The 17,688-nt window shown below is 47.7% G+C and overlaps 1 protein-coding gene across 1 annotated transcript in view; it reads left to right on the top strand.

Moving 5' to 3' along the window:
- The first annotated feature begins 9,422 nt into the window (after window positions 1–9,422).
- IDUA (alpha-L-iduronidase) overlaps window positions 9,423–17,688 on the top strand; it is a 52,436-nt gene continuing 44,170 nt past the window's right edge. The window contains exons 1-2 of the mRNA XM_067316242.1: window positions 9,423–9,544; window positions 12,026–12,166. Of these exons, the coding sequence (XP_067172343.1) occupies window positions 9,423–9,544; window positions 12,026–12,166 (263 nt within the window). The remainder of the gene's footprint in view (window positions 9,545–12,025; window positions 12,167–17,688) is intronic.

Genomic DNA, 17,688 nt, shown 5'->3' with positions numbered 1-17,688 from the left:
GGCAGACCTTTTTTCAGGGCCCTGAGTGTACTAATAGGCCTTAATAGGGCCATTCCAACAGAACCACCCTCACCTGCCCATGGGCCCAGCAGCTTCATTTCAGCTCAGCCTTAGGGCCATCAGTCCCTGCCTGCACTACACCACAGGACTGACAGTCTCTAGCTCAGCCACAGCCATGCCTGTGCTTGGTCATGGACCTTGTTGATCTGGACCTTGACCTGCAGAGTGACTTCCTGGCTTGTCCTTAGACCTGCCTTGTCACCACGAACTTATCTGATGATCTGGACTCTGGGCTGACTGTGGCTGCCACCTTCCTGGCCTGCCCTGCTTGCCTCACTCAGGGTGGTGGGATGGTGAGGACCCTGCCTTGTCAGCTGTGTTACCCCCCTCAGAGAGCAGGTGACTCTTGCTGTGCCCTGACACATTTCATCATGGATGGTATGCAAAATGCTAAGCTGAAACAGTTTAGGCAATAGTTACCCGACACGAAACGCTTGTTATCACTGCTAAAGGAAGCTAAAACCAGCTCAGGCCAAGAAAAGCCCAAACAAGAGACAGTGCACCATCAGGTTAACATAAAGTCTTTGGCCTTAGGAAGACAGGAATCGATGTGCAGTGCTAAATCACAGCAAAGCAACCCCCCTCTGTTCATGTTGAACTAAGAACAGAGGTGCTGCATTTCAGTGTATACACATAGGAAGGTGGGCTGGGAGGTGATATCTGGATGGTAAGATCAATGTCGCTGAAAAAAAGTCCAGGTGTTTACTGAGCAGCCCTGGCTAGACATGCTTGGGGGAAGGCCAGGATGGGATGAGACATAACATTAATGCATACAGATACCAATTTCTGTCCTTGAATGTATCCACCTCGGGGATGTTAGAAATATGTGTGTGCATGGTCTCTAGGATTGCAAGCAGCCCCATGATACCAGTTAAATCTGTTGTATTCTGCAGAGGTGATAACAAGACTGCCTAATCACAGCTTATCTACTTTAGCTGGGTTTTGAATTCAACAGGTAAACTAGGAAAGAACAAGGAAATCCACTGTGAAGGGCAAAGAAGTATTTTTATCACTCTGAGTCAGGCTGTTCACATCCACCCAGACTAATGCTATGTCCCAGCAATTGATCTCACCACTGTGCAGAGGGGCTGTGCCTTAGTTACAAAGTCCAGAAAGTCCACTGCAGCTCCACAGGGGAGATGTGGAGATGCAAGAGTCAGAATGCAATTTCATGCTGTACCTCCTCCAACCTAATGGAGGACGATTGAACCAAGGTTGGTATTGATCTCCTCTCCCACCCCTGTCCCTGGGCTTCCTCCACACCAGACTATCTGGTGCCAGAACCATGTGATGCCACATCAGTGTGGCATGGCAGCCCAAAAGAAAACCAACCTTCCCCAAAAAAGAGTTGTCCCACAACTGATCAGCCAGCTGAACTATCTTCTCCCTCAGCAGCATTGCTGCCAGGACCAGCACATGGGAAATGGCAGGAGCAGACAGTCAGCAGCAGGGAAGGAGAGCCGGACCAGCCCTTTTGGCAGGAGCCCCTATTAGACTGGATTAGGTGTGACATGAAAGTCCAGACCCTTCAGCTCAGTCCAAGTACCCAAAGACCAGCTGCTTCCACGAAGGGATGTGAAGTGATCCAAGAAGCAGAGGCTGTCCTAAACTCTGGAAAGCTAGAGGTTTAGTTTCTCACCATAAATAGCACTTAGTCCTTATGAAAAATATCCATAGACACCTGTCCACCATTTCCACGCAGGATTGGAAGCAGAATTCATGCTCTGTATGATTTCCAGGCTCCAGGTTCAATATTTCATAGCAAAACACTGTTGTTCCTGCCATATAGTATGATTAGATGGTTATTAGATGGTTTGCAGGGATTCACTTTTAGGCCAAGTTCATATTTTGATTAAGGGCTCAAGAGAGCCAGAGGCACTTGGACTGCAGAGCCCGAAAAATTTACTGTGCGCTTTTTTCCTCCGTGGTGCTCAGGTGCCTCCTGCTGGAGAAAGAAAATGCAGCAGGAAGAGTTACCTGCTCCTTGTAAAGGAACCTGATCTGACTCTGTTCCCCAAATCCATCCCCAGGAGTACTGCAGGGAGAGCAGCTGGGGCTCAGTGGTTTGCACAGGAGGTGGCCCCAAAAGTCAGTGTCATTGTGTATGCCTAGCTGTGCTTCCTAGTGGGCCTCCCTTTGGCTTTCCTAGCAAAGCAGCACCTTGTTGGATCCTTCAAAAATAGCCAGGATCTATGAAAGGTGTTTCATGCAGGCACACAAGCTTCTCAGTCTGAGCTCAGCAGCTTCTAAAGATTGTTTCACTGCAAAGGGTAGCTAGAAACCAGGGGAAAGCTCAGGCAGTTCAGCTTCTGTTTCATGGGTTTATCAGAGAAGAAAAAAGCTGAAACTCAGCTAAAAGTTGTAGGGCCTATCAAAGAACGCTCTCCACTCTGAAGCAATACAAAACCTCAGGTGCAAAACTTAGGACCTAAATTGTGGCAAACCCCAGAAGGCTGTCAGTCACATGCTTGGGAGATTAACCAGGGAAGAAAGCTGCTCGATTTCCTGGAGAGGGAGGAAGAAACAAGAGTAACTCCGAGTCATCCCTGCCAGTGGAGAAAATTTTGCCTGAGTGTTTGTAAGCAGAGAGGGTTTCCCAGGGTAGGTACTGAATGCTATATGTGCCCCAAGTGTGTGTGTGTGTGCATCACATGGTGAGCCTGTGGGACCTGAAGACCAAGCGGCGTCCCTGAGGCCAAGGACGTATTCACTAGCAGTGCTGGCCTGAAGTCGCTCCAGCGGCTGTGCCTCCTGGGCAAGCAGGGGAAGAGGCTAGTGAGACCAAGAAGGTTCCTGAGGAGGAACAGAGGCAGTGAACAGATGCAGCAGTTTGTGCAGCAGTTCACACAGAAGAGTGCAAAGAAGGCGCCTTTGTCTCCAGTCACAGTAGTGTACGCTTCTTCAGATATGGTTAGGACATGCCACAGAGCACATTCCCCAGTAGCTGTTGGAGTCGCTGCATCAGCCACGTCAGAATCTTCCACTCAAACAGGCCATCTGATGGTGGATGAAGCTCTGCAAGTCTCAGGTTGCAGGGAGTGCCTGGGGCGTCTCTGTGAGGCTGGGGCTGACAGTCAACTTTTCTGCAGAAGGTATGATGTTGTTGATGAGTTGTGTCACTAGGTAAAGGAGTTACAGGAGGAAGTAAGCAGACAGCGTAGCATCCAAGAAGACAAGCGAGAGATAGCTAGGATATTCTCAGAGACCCTGCAGCTTCAAAAGTCTCAACCCCCCCACAGCAGTGGAGATGCAGGTGGGCTCTGTGCCATGTGGAAGAGTAAGTCATAACTCTGTAGATGATAAAGGCTGGAAACCAGTCACTTCTCGTACAAGGAGAAAGGCTCTTGCTCCTTCTGAAGATCTGCAGTTAATGAACAGTTCAGTGCCCTCCAAGCTGAGGAGGAGCTGGGCATGGCTTCAAGTGAAGCAACTGGGCTGATGTACACCACGCAGGAACACCAGGGAGAAGCTGTGAGAGACTGTTGCAGGTGACTCCCTGCTGCAGGGGACAGAGGTACCCATCTGCCAGCCTGACCTCTTGTCTAGAGAGGTTTGTTGCCTGCTGGGGGCTCGAATCTGAGATGTCATGGAAAGGCTGCCGAGGCTTGTCCACCCATCCGACTATTACCCCCTGCTGCTCTTCCACATGGGCACCAAGAATACCAAGGGCAACTTGGAAAGTATTAAACAGGATTTCAGAGCTCTGGGGATGGTGGTCAGGGATCTGGGGGCCCAGGTAGTCAGTGAGGGGAAAGGATGGGAGGAGGAGCAGACGGATACTCCAAGTAAACAACTGGCTGCGCCGCTAGTGTCAGCGACAGGGTTTTGGTTTCTATTACCATGGGACCTTGTTTGAAGATCGACAACTGATTGGGAGAGATGGGATCCACCTCACTAAATGGGGCACACGCGTCTTTGCCAACAGGCTGGCCAACCTGCTAAGGAGGGCTTTAAACTAGGAAAGACAGGGGAAGGGGAGACTTATAGAGACCATACAGTCGGTAAAACAGGGCTCAGATGGGGATACCTCCAGTGACTGCACAGCTAAGGATGTACGTACAAGACAGACTATGGGGAATCCTCTTGCACCCCTCCCGGGAAATCAGTATGCTAAAATAAGTCTCTGATGTGCCTTAAGTGCCTGTACACAAATGCATGCAGCATGGGGAATAAACAGGAAAAATTAGAAATCTGTGTGCAGTCACAGGACTATGATCTCATTGCAATTACAGACACATGGTGGGATAGCTCGCGTGACTGCTGCCATGGATGGCTACGTGCTTTTTAGGAAAGACAGGCCAGGAGGGTGAGGTGTGGGACTTGCCCTTTATGTGAGAGAGCAACTGGAATGTGTCGAGCTCTGCCTGGGGCGGATGATGAGTGGGTCAAGAGCTTATGGGTAAGGACTAAAGGGCAGGCTAGCATGGGTGACACTGTTGTGGGTGTTTACTGCAGGCCGCCTGATCAGGAAAGGAAGTCGACGAGGCCTTCTACAGACAGCTGGAAGTAGCCTCACGATCCCAGACCCTGGTTCTCATGGGGGACTTCAACCACCCTGATATCTGCTGGGAGGACAACACAGCTAGGCACAGACAGTCCTGGAGGTTCCTGCAGAGCATTGATGATAACTTTTTGACACAGGTGGTGGGGGAGCCAACAAGGAGAGGTGTGCTGCTGGACCTCGTACTAACAAACAAAGAAGGACTGGTTGGAGATGTGAAGGTTGGGGGCAGCCTTGGCTGCAGTGACCATGAGATGGTGGAGTTCAGGATCCTGTGAGGAGGAAGCAGGGCAATAAGTAGGATCACAGCCCTGGACTTCAGGAGAGAAAACTTTGGCCTCTTCAGGGGGACTTGGAGGAATCCCATGGGTTAGGGCCCTAGAAGGAAGAGGGGTCCAAGAGAGCTGGTTAATATTCAAGGGTCACTTCCTCCAAGCTCAAGAAGGGTGCATGCCAATGAGCAAAGAAGTCGAGCAAAGGGGACAGGAGACATGCATGGATGAACAAGGAGCTCCTGGCAAAACTCAAACATAAGCAGAAAGTGTGCAGAAGGTGGAGGCAGGGACAGGCCACTGGGGAAGAATACATGAACATTGTCAGATTATGCAGGGATGCAATAAGGAAGGTCAAAGCCCATTTGGAGTTAAATCTGGTAAGGGATGTCAAGGAGAACAAGAAGGGCTTCTTTAAATACATCAGTAACAAAAGAAATATTGGGGAAAATGTGGGCCTGCTATTGAATGGGGCGGGGCCCTGGTGACGAAGGATACAGAGAAGGCAGAGATACTGAATGCCTCCCTTGCTTCAGTCTTTACTGCTAAAACCAGTCCTTAGGAATTCCAGACCCTGGGGACCAGGGAGAAAGTCTGGAGAAATACTTTCCCTTGGTGGAGGAGATTTGGATTAGAGATCGTTTAAGAAAATTTGACATCCACAGGTCCATGGGCCCTGATGAGATGCACCCACAAGTGCTGAAGGAGCTGGTGGATGTCACTGCTAGGTCACTCTCAATCATCTTTGAAAGGACATGGAGAACAGGAGAGGTGCCTGAGGACTGGAAGAAAGCAAATGTCACTCCAGTCTTCAAAGATGGCAAGAAGGAGGACCCAGGGAACTACAGGCCAGTCAGCCTCATCACAACCCATGGAAAGGTGATGGAGCAGCTCATCCTGGAGGCCATCTCTAAGCATGTGAAGGACAAAAAGGTGAATGGGAGTAGTCAGCATGGATTCACAAAGGGGAAATCATGTTTTACCAACATGATTAGCCTTCCATGATGAAATGACTGGCTGGGTAGATGAGGGGAGAGCAGTGGATGTTGTCTACCTTGACTTCAGCAAGGCTTCGGCACTGTCTCCCATAACATCCTCATAGGCAAGCTCAGGAAGTGTGGGATAGATGAACAGGCAGTGAGGTGGATTGAGAACTGGCTGAAAGGCAGAGCTCAGAGGGTTGTGATCAGTGGCACAAAGTCTAGTTGGAGGCCTGTAATTAGTGGTGTCCCCCAGGGGTCAGTACTGGGTCCAGTCTTGTTCAACTTCTTCATCAGTGACCTGGATGAAGGGACAGAGTGCACCCTCAGCAAACTTGCTGATGATACAACACTGGGAGGAGTGGCGGATACACCAGAGGGCTGTGCTGCCATTCAGAGGGACCTCGACAGGCTGGAGAGGTGGGCGGAGAGGAACCTCATGAAGTTCAACAAAGGCAAGTGCAGGGTCCTGCACCTGGGGAGGAATAATCCCATGCACCAGCATAGGCTGGGGGCTGGCCTGCTGGAAAGCAGCTCTGCGGAGAAGGACCTGGGGGTCCTGGTGGACAACAAGTTGACCATGAGCCAGCAATATGCCCTTGTGGCCAAGAAGGCCAATGGTGTCCTGGGGTGCATCAGGAAGAGTGTTGCCAGCAGGTTGATGAAGGTGATCCTCCCCCTCTACTCAGCCCTGGTGAGGCCGCATCTGGAGTACTGCATCCAGTTCTGGGCTCCCCAGTACAAGAGAGACATGGACAGACTGGAGTGAGTCCAGCAAAGGGCTACTAAGATAATGAAGGGACTGGAGCACCTCTCTTATAAGGAAAGGCTGAGAGAGCTGGGCCTGTTCAGCCTGGAGAAGAGAAGGCTGAGGGGAGATCTTATCAGTGTGTTTAAGTATCTGAAGGGAGAGTGTAAAGAGGATGGGGTCAGACTCTTTTCAGTGGTGCCCAGTGATAAGACAAGAGACAACGGTCACAAACTGAAACACAGGAAATTCCGTCTGAACATGAGGAAGAACTTCTTTACTGTGAGGATGACTGAGCACTGGAACAGGTTATCCAGAGATGTTGTGGAGTCTCCTTCCTTGGAGATATTCAAAAGCCATCAGGACACAGTCCAGGGCAATGTGCTTTAGGTGGCCCTGCTTGAGCAGGGGGGTTGGACTAGATGATCTCCAGAGGTCCCTTCTGACCTCAACCCTTCTGTGATTCTGTGAGGCATTCATGGGAGTTTGGGTCAGTCTTCTCTCTGGGACAAGGGAAGTGGGAGGTGACCCTTGTGATGCATCCTTGTGATGAGGTCATGTGAAGTGCCCTCTGAGGTTCTCCCTCTGTTGGGGAGAGGCCTGCTGCCATGATGGGAAACTCCCTAACAGAGCTGTGCCCAGCTGTGCCCAGGACTCTGAGAGAAGCACGGTGACGCACTGACCCTGTGTGTAGGTGGCTGGCCCTACAGGGTCTGTTTGGGAAGTGCTGAAGGTCTATGTTGGGGACTGGTGATCCCATGGGTGGAAAGGGCCTGTGGGGGCAAAGACTGGGTGAAGAAGCAAGCAAGGGAGCAACGTCTCTGAGGACATACGCTGAAATGCTCCTCACCATGTCCAGGAATAAAGACGTCAAGAGGCAAAGATTTTCCATGTGCAGGTGAGAAGGTTGGGTGAAAGGGAGACATCAGGCTCTGCCAAGATGCTGAGCAGCTTCTGGCATTTCAAAAACTTGTTTAAGGGGAAGATGTGTGAGGAAATGGCCTGCTTGCATAGAAAAGGAGTGACACCAAGTACCTGAGGAAAGGTGCTTGGTGCCTGAAATGGTGTGTCGCCTGTGGCTGAAGTCAAAGGGACTTTGACTCATCAAAAGAAAGGACAGGAAGGACAATAGCACATCCCAAGAGGAAACGAAGGGCAGACAGTCCAGAGTGCTTCTAACTTTGATGCAGAAAAGAAAACAATGAAAGTAACACTCAGATTTCTAGCTCAGTATCACAAGTCCAAGAAAACAAGGAGGGGAACTTGACTGAGCTTTCCATGAGCTCACAATGACATATAGCATGCTGAAAGTTGAGGGAAGGAAGGCACAAGCAGAAGGGATCCTCAGGAGCAATGAGAAGTGTTAGAACTAACAAGCCTTCTGGCAGCTTTTTCCCATGACTGTGTGACTGCAGTTCTTTGCTCCCTGTCATGTTATCAGACACAACCATCCTGTCTATGTTGTTTTAGACGCATTCAAATCCTTTTGTTGTAGAGCTGGTTTACATATGGGGGCCCAGGAACATGCAAGCACAGAGCTTAACTAACCAGCGTGCAGCATCTGCCCCTGAGCACAGCCTGCGCCACGGGACATGCAGCTGAAGAGTACAGTGATAACAGTTTGATAGCCTGCTTCACAGCAGCACATGCACATCCAAAAAAAAAAAAGAAAAAGAAAGAGCTGTTTAACTACACAGCTGGGACTGATGGTGAGAGGGGGGCTGCTCCCCACCTCCTGCTCTCTGTGCAGACTGCTGGGGAGGGGTAGCTCACTGCCTGTGCCCTGAGCGTCTCTCAGCTCGGAGGAGGAGGATGGAGGAGGTATGACCCCAGTGCTGTGCACAGTCAGTTGCATGCCCTCTTTATCAGCTGTCATCAGAAGAAAAGAATGTGATCAAGTCAGATATATATCATAAGAAGTGAGCACTTAGAAATTTAATCTATAGTCTTTCCACTAAGTGCATTTTAAGGTTTTTGCCATACTGAGGTCATTAAATATGTGTATAGTTTCAATATGGTAATCCATTTTTTCATAGAAGGCTAACTTTGATCACTTGCACTACTACATATACTACTTCATCATAATACTCTTTCTTAATGTTTGTCAACACACAGAACTAGGATACAAAAATAATGTAAGAGTGCATTTCCCTCATGCGATAAATAAAAGCAACAGCAGTAAGTCCAGCAACTTTCGAGAAGTGTCACTAGCTAAGCCAGCACAAAAAAAAAAAGAAATGTGTTAGACACTCGGGCTTCAAAGAGAGACATCACCACATCAATGGCCTGAATCGCCAACACTGAAGTGAACGAGCCCGATCTCCTCAGGCAGACAGGGCAGCAGCCCCGCGCCCTCGGGGCGCCCTGGCGGACGCCCGCGGCCCGCCGCCGCCCGCTGCAGACCGACGGCTCCCTCAGAGCCTGGCCCAGCCGCCGCGGCCATTCCCCGCGCGGCGCCCGACGCGCCGGCAGACCCTCGCCGGGGCGCCACTGGCGACTGGGACCCGCCGTTAGCGGCGGCGGCTGCGGCGGGCTTCGACGTAGCCGCTGGGGGCGGGAGCCGTTAGAGGCGGGGAACCGTTGGGGGCGGTGAGCCGCTGGGGGCGGGAGCCGTTGAGGGCGGGGAACCGTTAGGGGCGGGGAACCGTTGGGGGCGGAGAACCGTTGGGGGCGGGAACCGCTGGGGGCGGGGAGCCGCTGGGGGCGGGGAACTGTTGGGAGAGGGGATGCGCTGAGGCCGCCCGTCATCCCCTCCGCCCCGTAGGGCGGGCGCCTCACGTCGCGTCCTTGCCGCGTTTGTAGTGGGCGCCGGCGGCTGTGCCGTGATTTTCCTTCCCCTTCGCTGCGCTCCCCGTGCCGGCATGGGGCCGCTGGTCTGGCTCTGCCTGCAGCTCGGCGCGGGCTCCGCAGCGTTTGTGGTGAACGTGGATGTCCGGCGAGCCGAGCGGCCCCTGCAGCACTTTTGGAGGAGCACTGGCTTTTGGTAAGCGTGCACAGCCCTCGCAGGGAAGGGGCCCTGGCTGGCGCCTGGCTGTAGGCCCTGTACCGTTGTCGAGAAGCAGTCAGGGCAAGGGTAATGTAACTCTAGCCCTTCTGAGTCGAAGGAACCCCAAGGTGTAACCTCCCTTACTTTTTGGAGGAGCCCAGGCTTTGCTGAGCCCGTTGCTGTGGGATCACAGGACCCAGCCCCTGGCTGCCCTTTGCTGTTCAGCTTGCTGTGTTGCATAGCTGGAGCTGAAAGGGGTATGTAACCAGTAAAGTAAGCTAAACAAAATGGGTCATAAGACAGGTGCTAATTGACATCCCTTCTCTGCCTTGTTCATTTCCTTCTAAGACCCTTGAACATGTAAAGTATTTTCTTATCTCCCAGAATGGCACATAGTTTGATATTCAAATCTTATTCCCCTTCATTATCAGTGTTCCCATTATCACAGTCCCTAAACAGGTCCAGGCAGAATCTCTTTGTTAGTTAGTTCTAGGAGTTTCTTTTTCTTGCAAGACCATTATGTTTTACTTTTGACATGCACCATCTTCCTGATCTGGCTGTTGAGTCCAGTGGATCTACGTCAGGGGAGCAGGAGTCATGGATGGCCCCCAGCTCCAGCACACCTTCCCTGATAGTGCTTTGCTTCCTGGAGAGAGCTCTGTCTTACCCAGCTGAGCTGAGTGGGATTGAATAGGCCTCCAGTTCTGTGAGCTGTGTGAAGGTTTCTAGCAAGCTCAAGAGCAAGAGACTTATATTCTTCAGCTATATTGCTGTCTTAAACTAAACTGAGTATGACTTCCTTCACTTAGGCCCATAGTAGACTAAATATCAGTTGTAGGATAAGCAGTCATAACAGGGATGGAAGTAGCAGCATGTGCTCTGGACATTGTGCTCTTTTTTATGCAATGCATAAAGGAAATGTGAGACGAAACTTGAAAATTTTTTCCATTGGTGGTTCTCAAGCTCTAGAGTCCCAGCTCCCTTGAAAGGTCATAGTGCAACAGAACTGGAGTCTAGTTGTTAAACCTTCTTTCTGCATCACTGTGTCAGACAGCTGGGCAAGTGTGCAGTTCAGGGTTATACAATAGCAGGTTCATTTGGTGGGGTTCTTGCTGGAGGTGGAATGAACACATAGAGAGAGACAGAGAAGGAGAAGATGACAATATGACTCTTCTCTAGGATAGTTACAGTGCCAGCACAGAGCTCCAAAAGATCTGCTGCCATTAGCAGCATCAGTATCTACTACCAGTGGCAGTAGCTGAGCAGCCAAGTTTGGGAATCCCTCTTGTGCAGAGCATACTTTCAGCTCCAGTAGGAAGTAAAGAATAAAGGTTAGTGCTGAAAAGCAAAATCTTGAACTCATATGACCTATCTTTTAGCATGGAAGCAGTAGCAGATTTGGACCTTATCTGATCCAGGTATCAGAGTAGACAGATCACAGTAGGCCAAGCATAAGCTACACCAGTTCTTCACTTATACAGTTAATATACTGTCTGCGTGTAGTTAGAGCATAAATTCATCTTTTCTTGAGGTGTGAAGTATGTATAGCAGCTTTTTTCTGAATATTGGAGACAATGTTGTTTTATCTTTCTTTTCATACAAAAGCTTGAATGCTCAGAATTTGCACATCACCAAGAGGCTTAAGAAGAGTCTCTAAGGATGCCCAAGCCCAGTGAACTGGGCACAATTCTAAGTTTCTAACTTGTGGAGTGGGGAGAAGATATCCCTGCATGTGGCACCTATTTCTTTTTGGGGAGAGAAGCATCAGGAATTTGCTCTAGTGTTATGTTAATTTTGATGGAATAAGTAGACGCCAAAGTTATGTTAACATGACTATTGCTTTACAGCCTTGGGCAGATAAACAGCTTGCAGCATCAAGCATAGAAACCTTATACCACTCACTCCTATGCTCCCTCATGCTTAGGGGTGAAAAATGTATGGCAGAAGAGTGTGCAAGCTCTGAGAATCTGATCCTGCCTCCAAAAGGTGTAGCTTCCACAGCAGAGAAAGGGTTGATGCTATTACATGGACTTTGGTGGGAAAATCAAGCTCATATTTGTCTTACTACAGACCTGGGAAAATCTGACTTCCACTCCAAAGCCTAAAAGACACTGAGTTCTCTATATCATTGGTAACTCAGAGACAAGATGACTGTCATTGTCTAATGTCCTCAAGCCACCTCTGCCTGAGCTTGCTGCCTAAGGAACAGTGACCACTTACTACACTTTCCTTTGAGCACAGTAAAGAGATGCACCTGAGTCATGTTGCACTTTGCCAAAACCATGTGTGTAACCAGTTAGCTCCAAATAACCCACAGTTCCATTTTGCTTTCATCACATGTCAGACAGTGCTCCTCATGCCAGAGAGGATCTTACCATACCCTTAGTACAGACTTAGCGCAGAGAGCTCTGGATACCAAATGGAGCTGTTAGCTGCTCTTGGAGCTAATGTTTTCTTTTATGTCCCTCTTTCCCAAAGCCCTCCTTTACCTCATAGCCGAGCTGATCTATTTGACCTGAGCAAAGACCAAGAGATGAATCTTGCCTACATTTCTTCTGTTCCTCATGATGGCATTGAACAAGTTCGAATTCACTGGTTACTGGAACTAGTTGCTCTCAGGTAAGCAAACACTTCTAGTGAAAATCTCCTAGAAAAATAGTTGTGACCCATTGAAAAATTCAGCAGGTGATCACTTTGGTATTTCTCTCAGCATAATTGAAAGCTGAGCATGTCTCTGCTTTCCTGGAAGTCAGGTAAGTACCTATAGGGCTGCAGGAGGGAAATCAGTTTGAGGCATATATGAGATTAAGACAGAGAAGGCTAGTATTGAGAAAGACAGGGCTAAGTTGCACGCATTACATCGTAACTGCAGGCTAAGGGGCAATTTAAGGTTTACTCTCATCTGAAGAGTCTTGTGGGTAGACTGGCCAAGCTTTACCAAGACTATCTATCTCAGATCATACTCTACGATCATTCCACCTCTCCCCTGCTTCCATGCCCAGCCTTCAGCGCCTTGAGTCCCAGTTGTAACATCATCTCCAGAGAGGCCTCAGGCTAGCAGAACTGGATCTCATTGACCAGTACATGTTTAGATGCTAATTCAGGTTTTTCAACTGGGTACCTCCTTTCTAAATTACTGCTTGACACAACATTGAAAAGTGATATCTAGAGGAGTCTCCACTTCTTGCTTAAGCAAAGAGGTGTTGTGTTTTGCAGCCAGAGCATCTATGACAGCTGCTATAGAGAGAGCTCTCATCTGGGTTCCAAGCAGCAGTCATTGAGGCTGTTTTCAGAACTCACACCAGGATTATCACTGCCATTCCTTCAGGTCTAGCAGAGTAATACAGTAACACAGCAGCTACTCAGTACTGAAAAGTACTGCTGAGATGATCCCAGGAGAAGCCAGACTTTGAGAGATCAGTTTCTGGTCTGGGTGTCCACAGCCTGACTGCCTCCCTGTGTACCTCGAGGTCCCTCCAGCCATAAGTCTGGTTCAATATTCAGGCCAATGTGTCATGCCCCCTTTTGATGGATAGTGGATGAATCTCTGGGGAAAGCTAAGAATGGAGGAGAATAGAGTACTACACATAAGTTCAGTGCATTTTTTACCAAAGTACTTAAGGTGGCAATGTTGCCCCAAATAAGACTTCTTATCAGTCCTGTTAAGAGGTGAGTGCTCTGCTAACCATTGGCCATTCTAAGAGCAGCGCTGAGGAATCAAAAATGTGTCTTACTTTTCTGTCTTTTAATTTAGGAAATACTGTACAGCAACAAAAAAAAACACAAAACCAAAACCAAAGATTCAAACTGGCTATACTTACTGAGAGGTCCAAATGAAATTATTTCCTCTAGCTTCCTTCCACATAACTTTGGAGTTTCTTTTTATATCATGATCCTACATGTGCCCTCCCTCAAGTGGCAGGTAATGACAACTAAAATGAGGTGACTTTAGTTAAAACCAGCCCATTACCATTACCATCTTGTTACTCTTCCGAAAAGATTCACATGCTTAATAGCATCTCTACTTCTAGAGAAACATATGGCAGACATTAGGAGGACAGTGCTGGAATTCCATGCCTTTCAAGCCCTTTTTAACTTAGCTTGAACACACTCATGACAAGGTGGTCAATGGTGGGCAGGGGGAAGGTGCGGGAAATACAAAAGATGCCTGGAACAGGAGTGATTAGTGTGTGAGGAAAGACAAACTAAAAAAAACCCAATCATTTAAAGTTATAACATCTCTTAAGTTCAGCCTGGCTCAGACTGTAGCTGAGGTTATGTTTTCATCTTCTTCCATATTTACAGCCACATGTCACTGCTGCCTCTACTGTCCCAGGCACAGTAAGGTGGGAATTTACTAGTTGTGAGTTTGGGGCACCAGTGAGGTGAAGAAGGGCTCAGACCACTGAAAAGGGTTGTGAGCAGAGGAGTGGTGAATCTCAAGTTGTGCTTTAGAAATAGGAGAGATTTTCTTCCTGACCACAGGGTGTGCTTTTGTGTGTGGATTGGGAAGGAGATGCTGCACACAGATGAGTATGACACCTGTATTTTAGGGCTACCTCTGTATATTACTCCATCTATGAGTATAGCAAGGACCACAGCTTTTCCTTCCCATCTTTCCCTGTGGAGGCTTCCCAGTAAACACCCTTTCTGTGCTGTGCCTCCCTCTCTTACTGGCCTATGTGTTTTATACTCCTTGCAGTGACCTAGCTTCAGTAGGAAAGGTGGTGTGTGACCCTCAAGGGTCTTTCCTGAGAGATGGCTTGGGTCCATGGCCACCTCTACATATCAAAGGCCAGAATCCCTCCCTGTAGCCTGTCTCAGTGGTGCCATCTGTTGAATTGGGCTTTTTAGATCATTGAGGCAGAAGAATACCTCTGTTTTAGATTCTGCTCAATCTTTTTTAGGGAGCCAGGCACTGAGCTCTTCAGAGTGGGACCTCCCTGACACAGCCAAAATTGTGGGAGTCTGCAAACTTAGTCAAGCAGGGAAGCCCCAGAAAAGCTGTAGTGCTTCCCAGTTTAGGTACTAACCCACCAGCTTCAATATTTAGCCTGGCTTTGATACAAAGAAACCTCGCTGCTGATTAGAACCAAGCTAAAACCGCTCATATTGCATTAATGTAAATTTGTCAAAGATGAGAAGATATTTAATCTGTGGAAGGACAGCCAGTGAGCTGAGCGATGGTTTGGAAAGGAAGAGAGCTTGGAACCTGCAGAAGAACACTGGACCTGGAAGAGGAAATAGTTGGAGGAATGTAAGTCAGAACAGGAGGAGTTTTGTGCTGATGCAGTACTCTGCATGTGCAGTTCTCTTTCTGAACTAGCAATTTCCAGAAGGATGTTCTGTGTGAGAATACTGTAACAACAGAGGTGTGTTATGTTGTGGGGTTGGTGAGTTGAGATAACTTCCTGGAAGACAACAGTAGGGACTTTATTGAAGAAAGGCATTTACAGGAAACACAGGACTGGGAGGTCCCACCACTATGGAGGGCTAACAGAACAGAAATTGTTTTTCCCCTGAGATGTGCAATCTGTAGGAAGGTGCCATAAATGTTCCTCTCAAAAAGCAGATGTACTCAAATAGAACACTGCCACTTTTCCCTTTCTCATAATCCTCTCACTACTGAGTGGGTCCTCGTATTTTAACCCTTTTCTAGGGCAGCAAGCCCGCATCCTCTTTTCTTCTCTGCTGTAAGTATTCCTGTTATTTTACCCAACCGTGAAAGGACACCACAGGACAGGCCATTTTCAAAGAACTGCTAATTTTATTTTCAACCAAAAGCTCACATTTGTGTCCAGCTCATATGACACAGGAACATTCACAATTATGGGGGAATCTAAGGTGTCTGTCCTGGACTGGACAATTCCCAAGTTGTTATTTACTGGTACCAACAAGTATAGCTATTTTGACAGCTCTGGACAACACATTCTGGTCATCCTTTATTAGCCAAGGGGAGAGCTTGAGATAAAGACACCAACTCTTTGCCCAGCTCCATGGGACACACACTTCCCCCAGGTTACAAGTTCTCCCCTATTCTTATGCAGAAATATTAAAGGTTGCTGAATATGCGATCTGTGCGAGGCACTACAGTGGACAAGTCCATGGACCATCTACATGATGGAGATAACACTTCCTAACAGATTATTTAACAATTTTATTCCAACATTAGTATTAACTCAGTCGGAATTACAATCCATCCCCAGCTTCTCTCCAGGTCATGGTACCTAATTCCTGCCGGTACAACAAGAGAGAAGAGAATCAGCAGTTTTCAACATTTTCGGTCTGCATACCGAATCTTGGTATAATGTAGTATAGCAAGCATAAACCTGCCAGTAAAAGATTGCTTAGTTACCTTTTCCAGACTCCTTAGAAATCATTTACAGCTTCCCAGCATCCCTACATCATAGCACTGAAAGCCATTTCTCTACTGTGTTTGACTTTGTCCAACACAACAACTTGCTTGTGAGCCATTTCTGTCAATGAAATTGAAATAGAAAATGGTTCATATGGTCTCATCTAGTCTTCCACCGGAAGTTTTAAAGCATACCAGCTTTTCTTTGCTTAGCTCTCCTTTGGTGCCATTCTTGCAATAAATAGGATGAAAAAGAGCCTTCTGACTTTTAATTTCTCAGTATGCTGGATCAGAGAAGGAGAAAGCTGCAAGGGAAGCTTTTCTTTTTTCTTTTTCTCCAGATACTGTTGTCTAGTGTTGGAGCTCTAACTACCCTTTTTCTAGGTAAGGATACACCTTCCTTTGGGACCTCTTTTCCTCTTCTAAAATGAGATTCATCTTGTAGTTATGGATATTTTTTTGCACTTTTCGTTTACGATCCAGATTGGTACCTTGACCTATAAAGATAAAGGAAGTCTAGATTGCCAGAAGGTGTGTTCTTGTCTACTGAAACTATTTTAGCTATTTTAAGCAATAGCTTGCTTTGCCACAACAGCCTAAGACTGACTGTACCGATAAGTTGTCTGGCAATAACTCCTGTAAACCACTTCCTCATGCTAGGCCCTGGCAGGAGATAACAGAGAGATTCCCTGACGTAAGAAAGGTTACAAACAAAGACAAATGGACAAAAAGCAACACTGTGTCCTTGAGCTCTGCACACTTGCTTGTATGACAGAAATAAGCTAATCATAACAAGGCAGCACTTTAAAGAATAATGTAATTAAATTGTTTTATGGCAGGAAAACACTGCCACTAGTCAATCCTGTAATCTCTTGACAGGTATTTCTGTCAGGTTTTACTGTTCTGGCAGTACTAACAGTGTGGAGCTGACATGCTTTTGAGTAGTGAGTGCATAAGAACCTCAGGATTGAATCACTCGCCTAAAACTGTGCTACTCTCCATCCCCATCAAAAGCTTTTTTTTTTTTTGGCTTATGGAAATGCACCATTCTTCTTTTAATGAAATATTTGTTCCTGAGAGCCAGACAAGCTTTGGAGCACCTGGAGAACCTCAGTTAGAGTGTTCTTTTCACTGAGTGACCTGAGAAGTTGAAATAAACAAGTCTCGTAATGCCTTGGCTCAATGTTTTATTCAAACAGCACAGCAGAGAAATGGCTTCAGCGTATGTGGAACCCAGTTCTAGTCTCTGTTAAGTTTAGAGTCTGTTAAGTGTAACAGGCACAGCTGTGACAGGCCTTCCTTCCACACCCCCTTACTGTGCGTGAACCAGCCATAAAGGAGGAGGGAAGGGTAGCCTTTGACGTGGGGAATTTGAAGCAGATAGTTATTGGCTATGAGAAGGGATATTCTACCAAAGCCAAGTGCCAGAATACAGAGTACCAAATGTGTTACAATCAAAATTTAGGCCCATGCTGATTTGTAAAAAGAGTGTATAACGACACACTGGGCTTTGGGGGTATCATTTGACACAATACAAAATGAACACCTATTAAAGAAATTAGTATAAAAAGTAATCCAGCCCTGGAAAACACAGGCTAGTGTACATCAAATCAAAGAATAACATGGTGAGGGGGTGGGGTGGGGAAGCCTGTAGTGCAAGAAATAGTGGGATTTTTCTAGCATATGGGGATACATAGCTTACAAAGCATTGCCCCCTTCATTGGCCCAGATATGCTACTATAAAACTTCATTAGTATTACACAAGAGAAGACCAGCCTGACAGTCC

This window comes from Apteryx mantelli, chromosome Z (genome assembly GCF_036417845.1).
Source record: "Apteryx mantelli isolate bAptMan1 chromosome Z, bAptMan1.hap1, whole genome shotgun sequence".
Classification (NCBI taxonomy): Eukaryota; Metazoa; Chordata; class Aves; order Apterygiformes; family Apterygidae; genus Apteryx; species Apteryx mantelli.
This window is presented reverse-complemented; position numbering and strand designations above follow the sequence as displayed.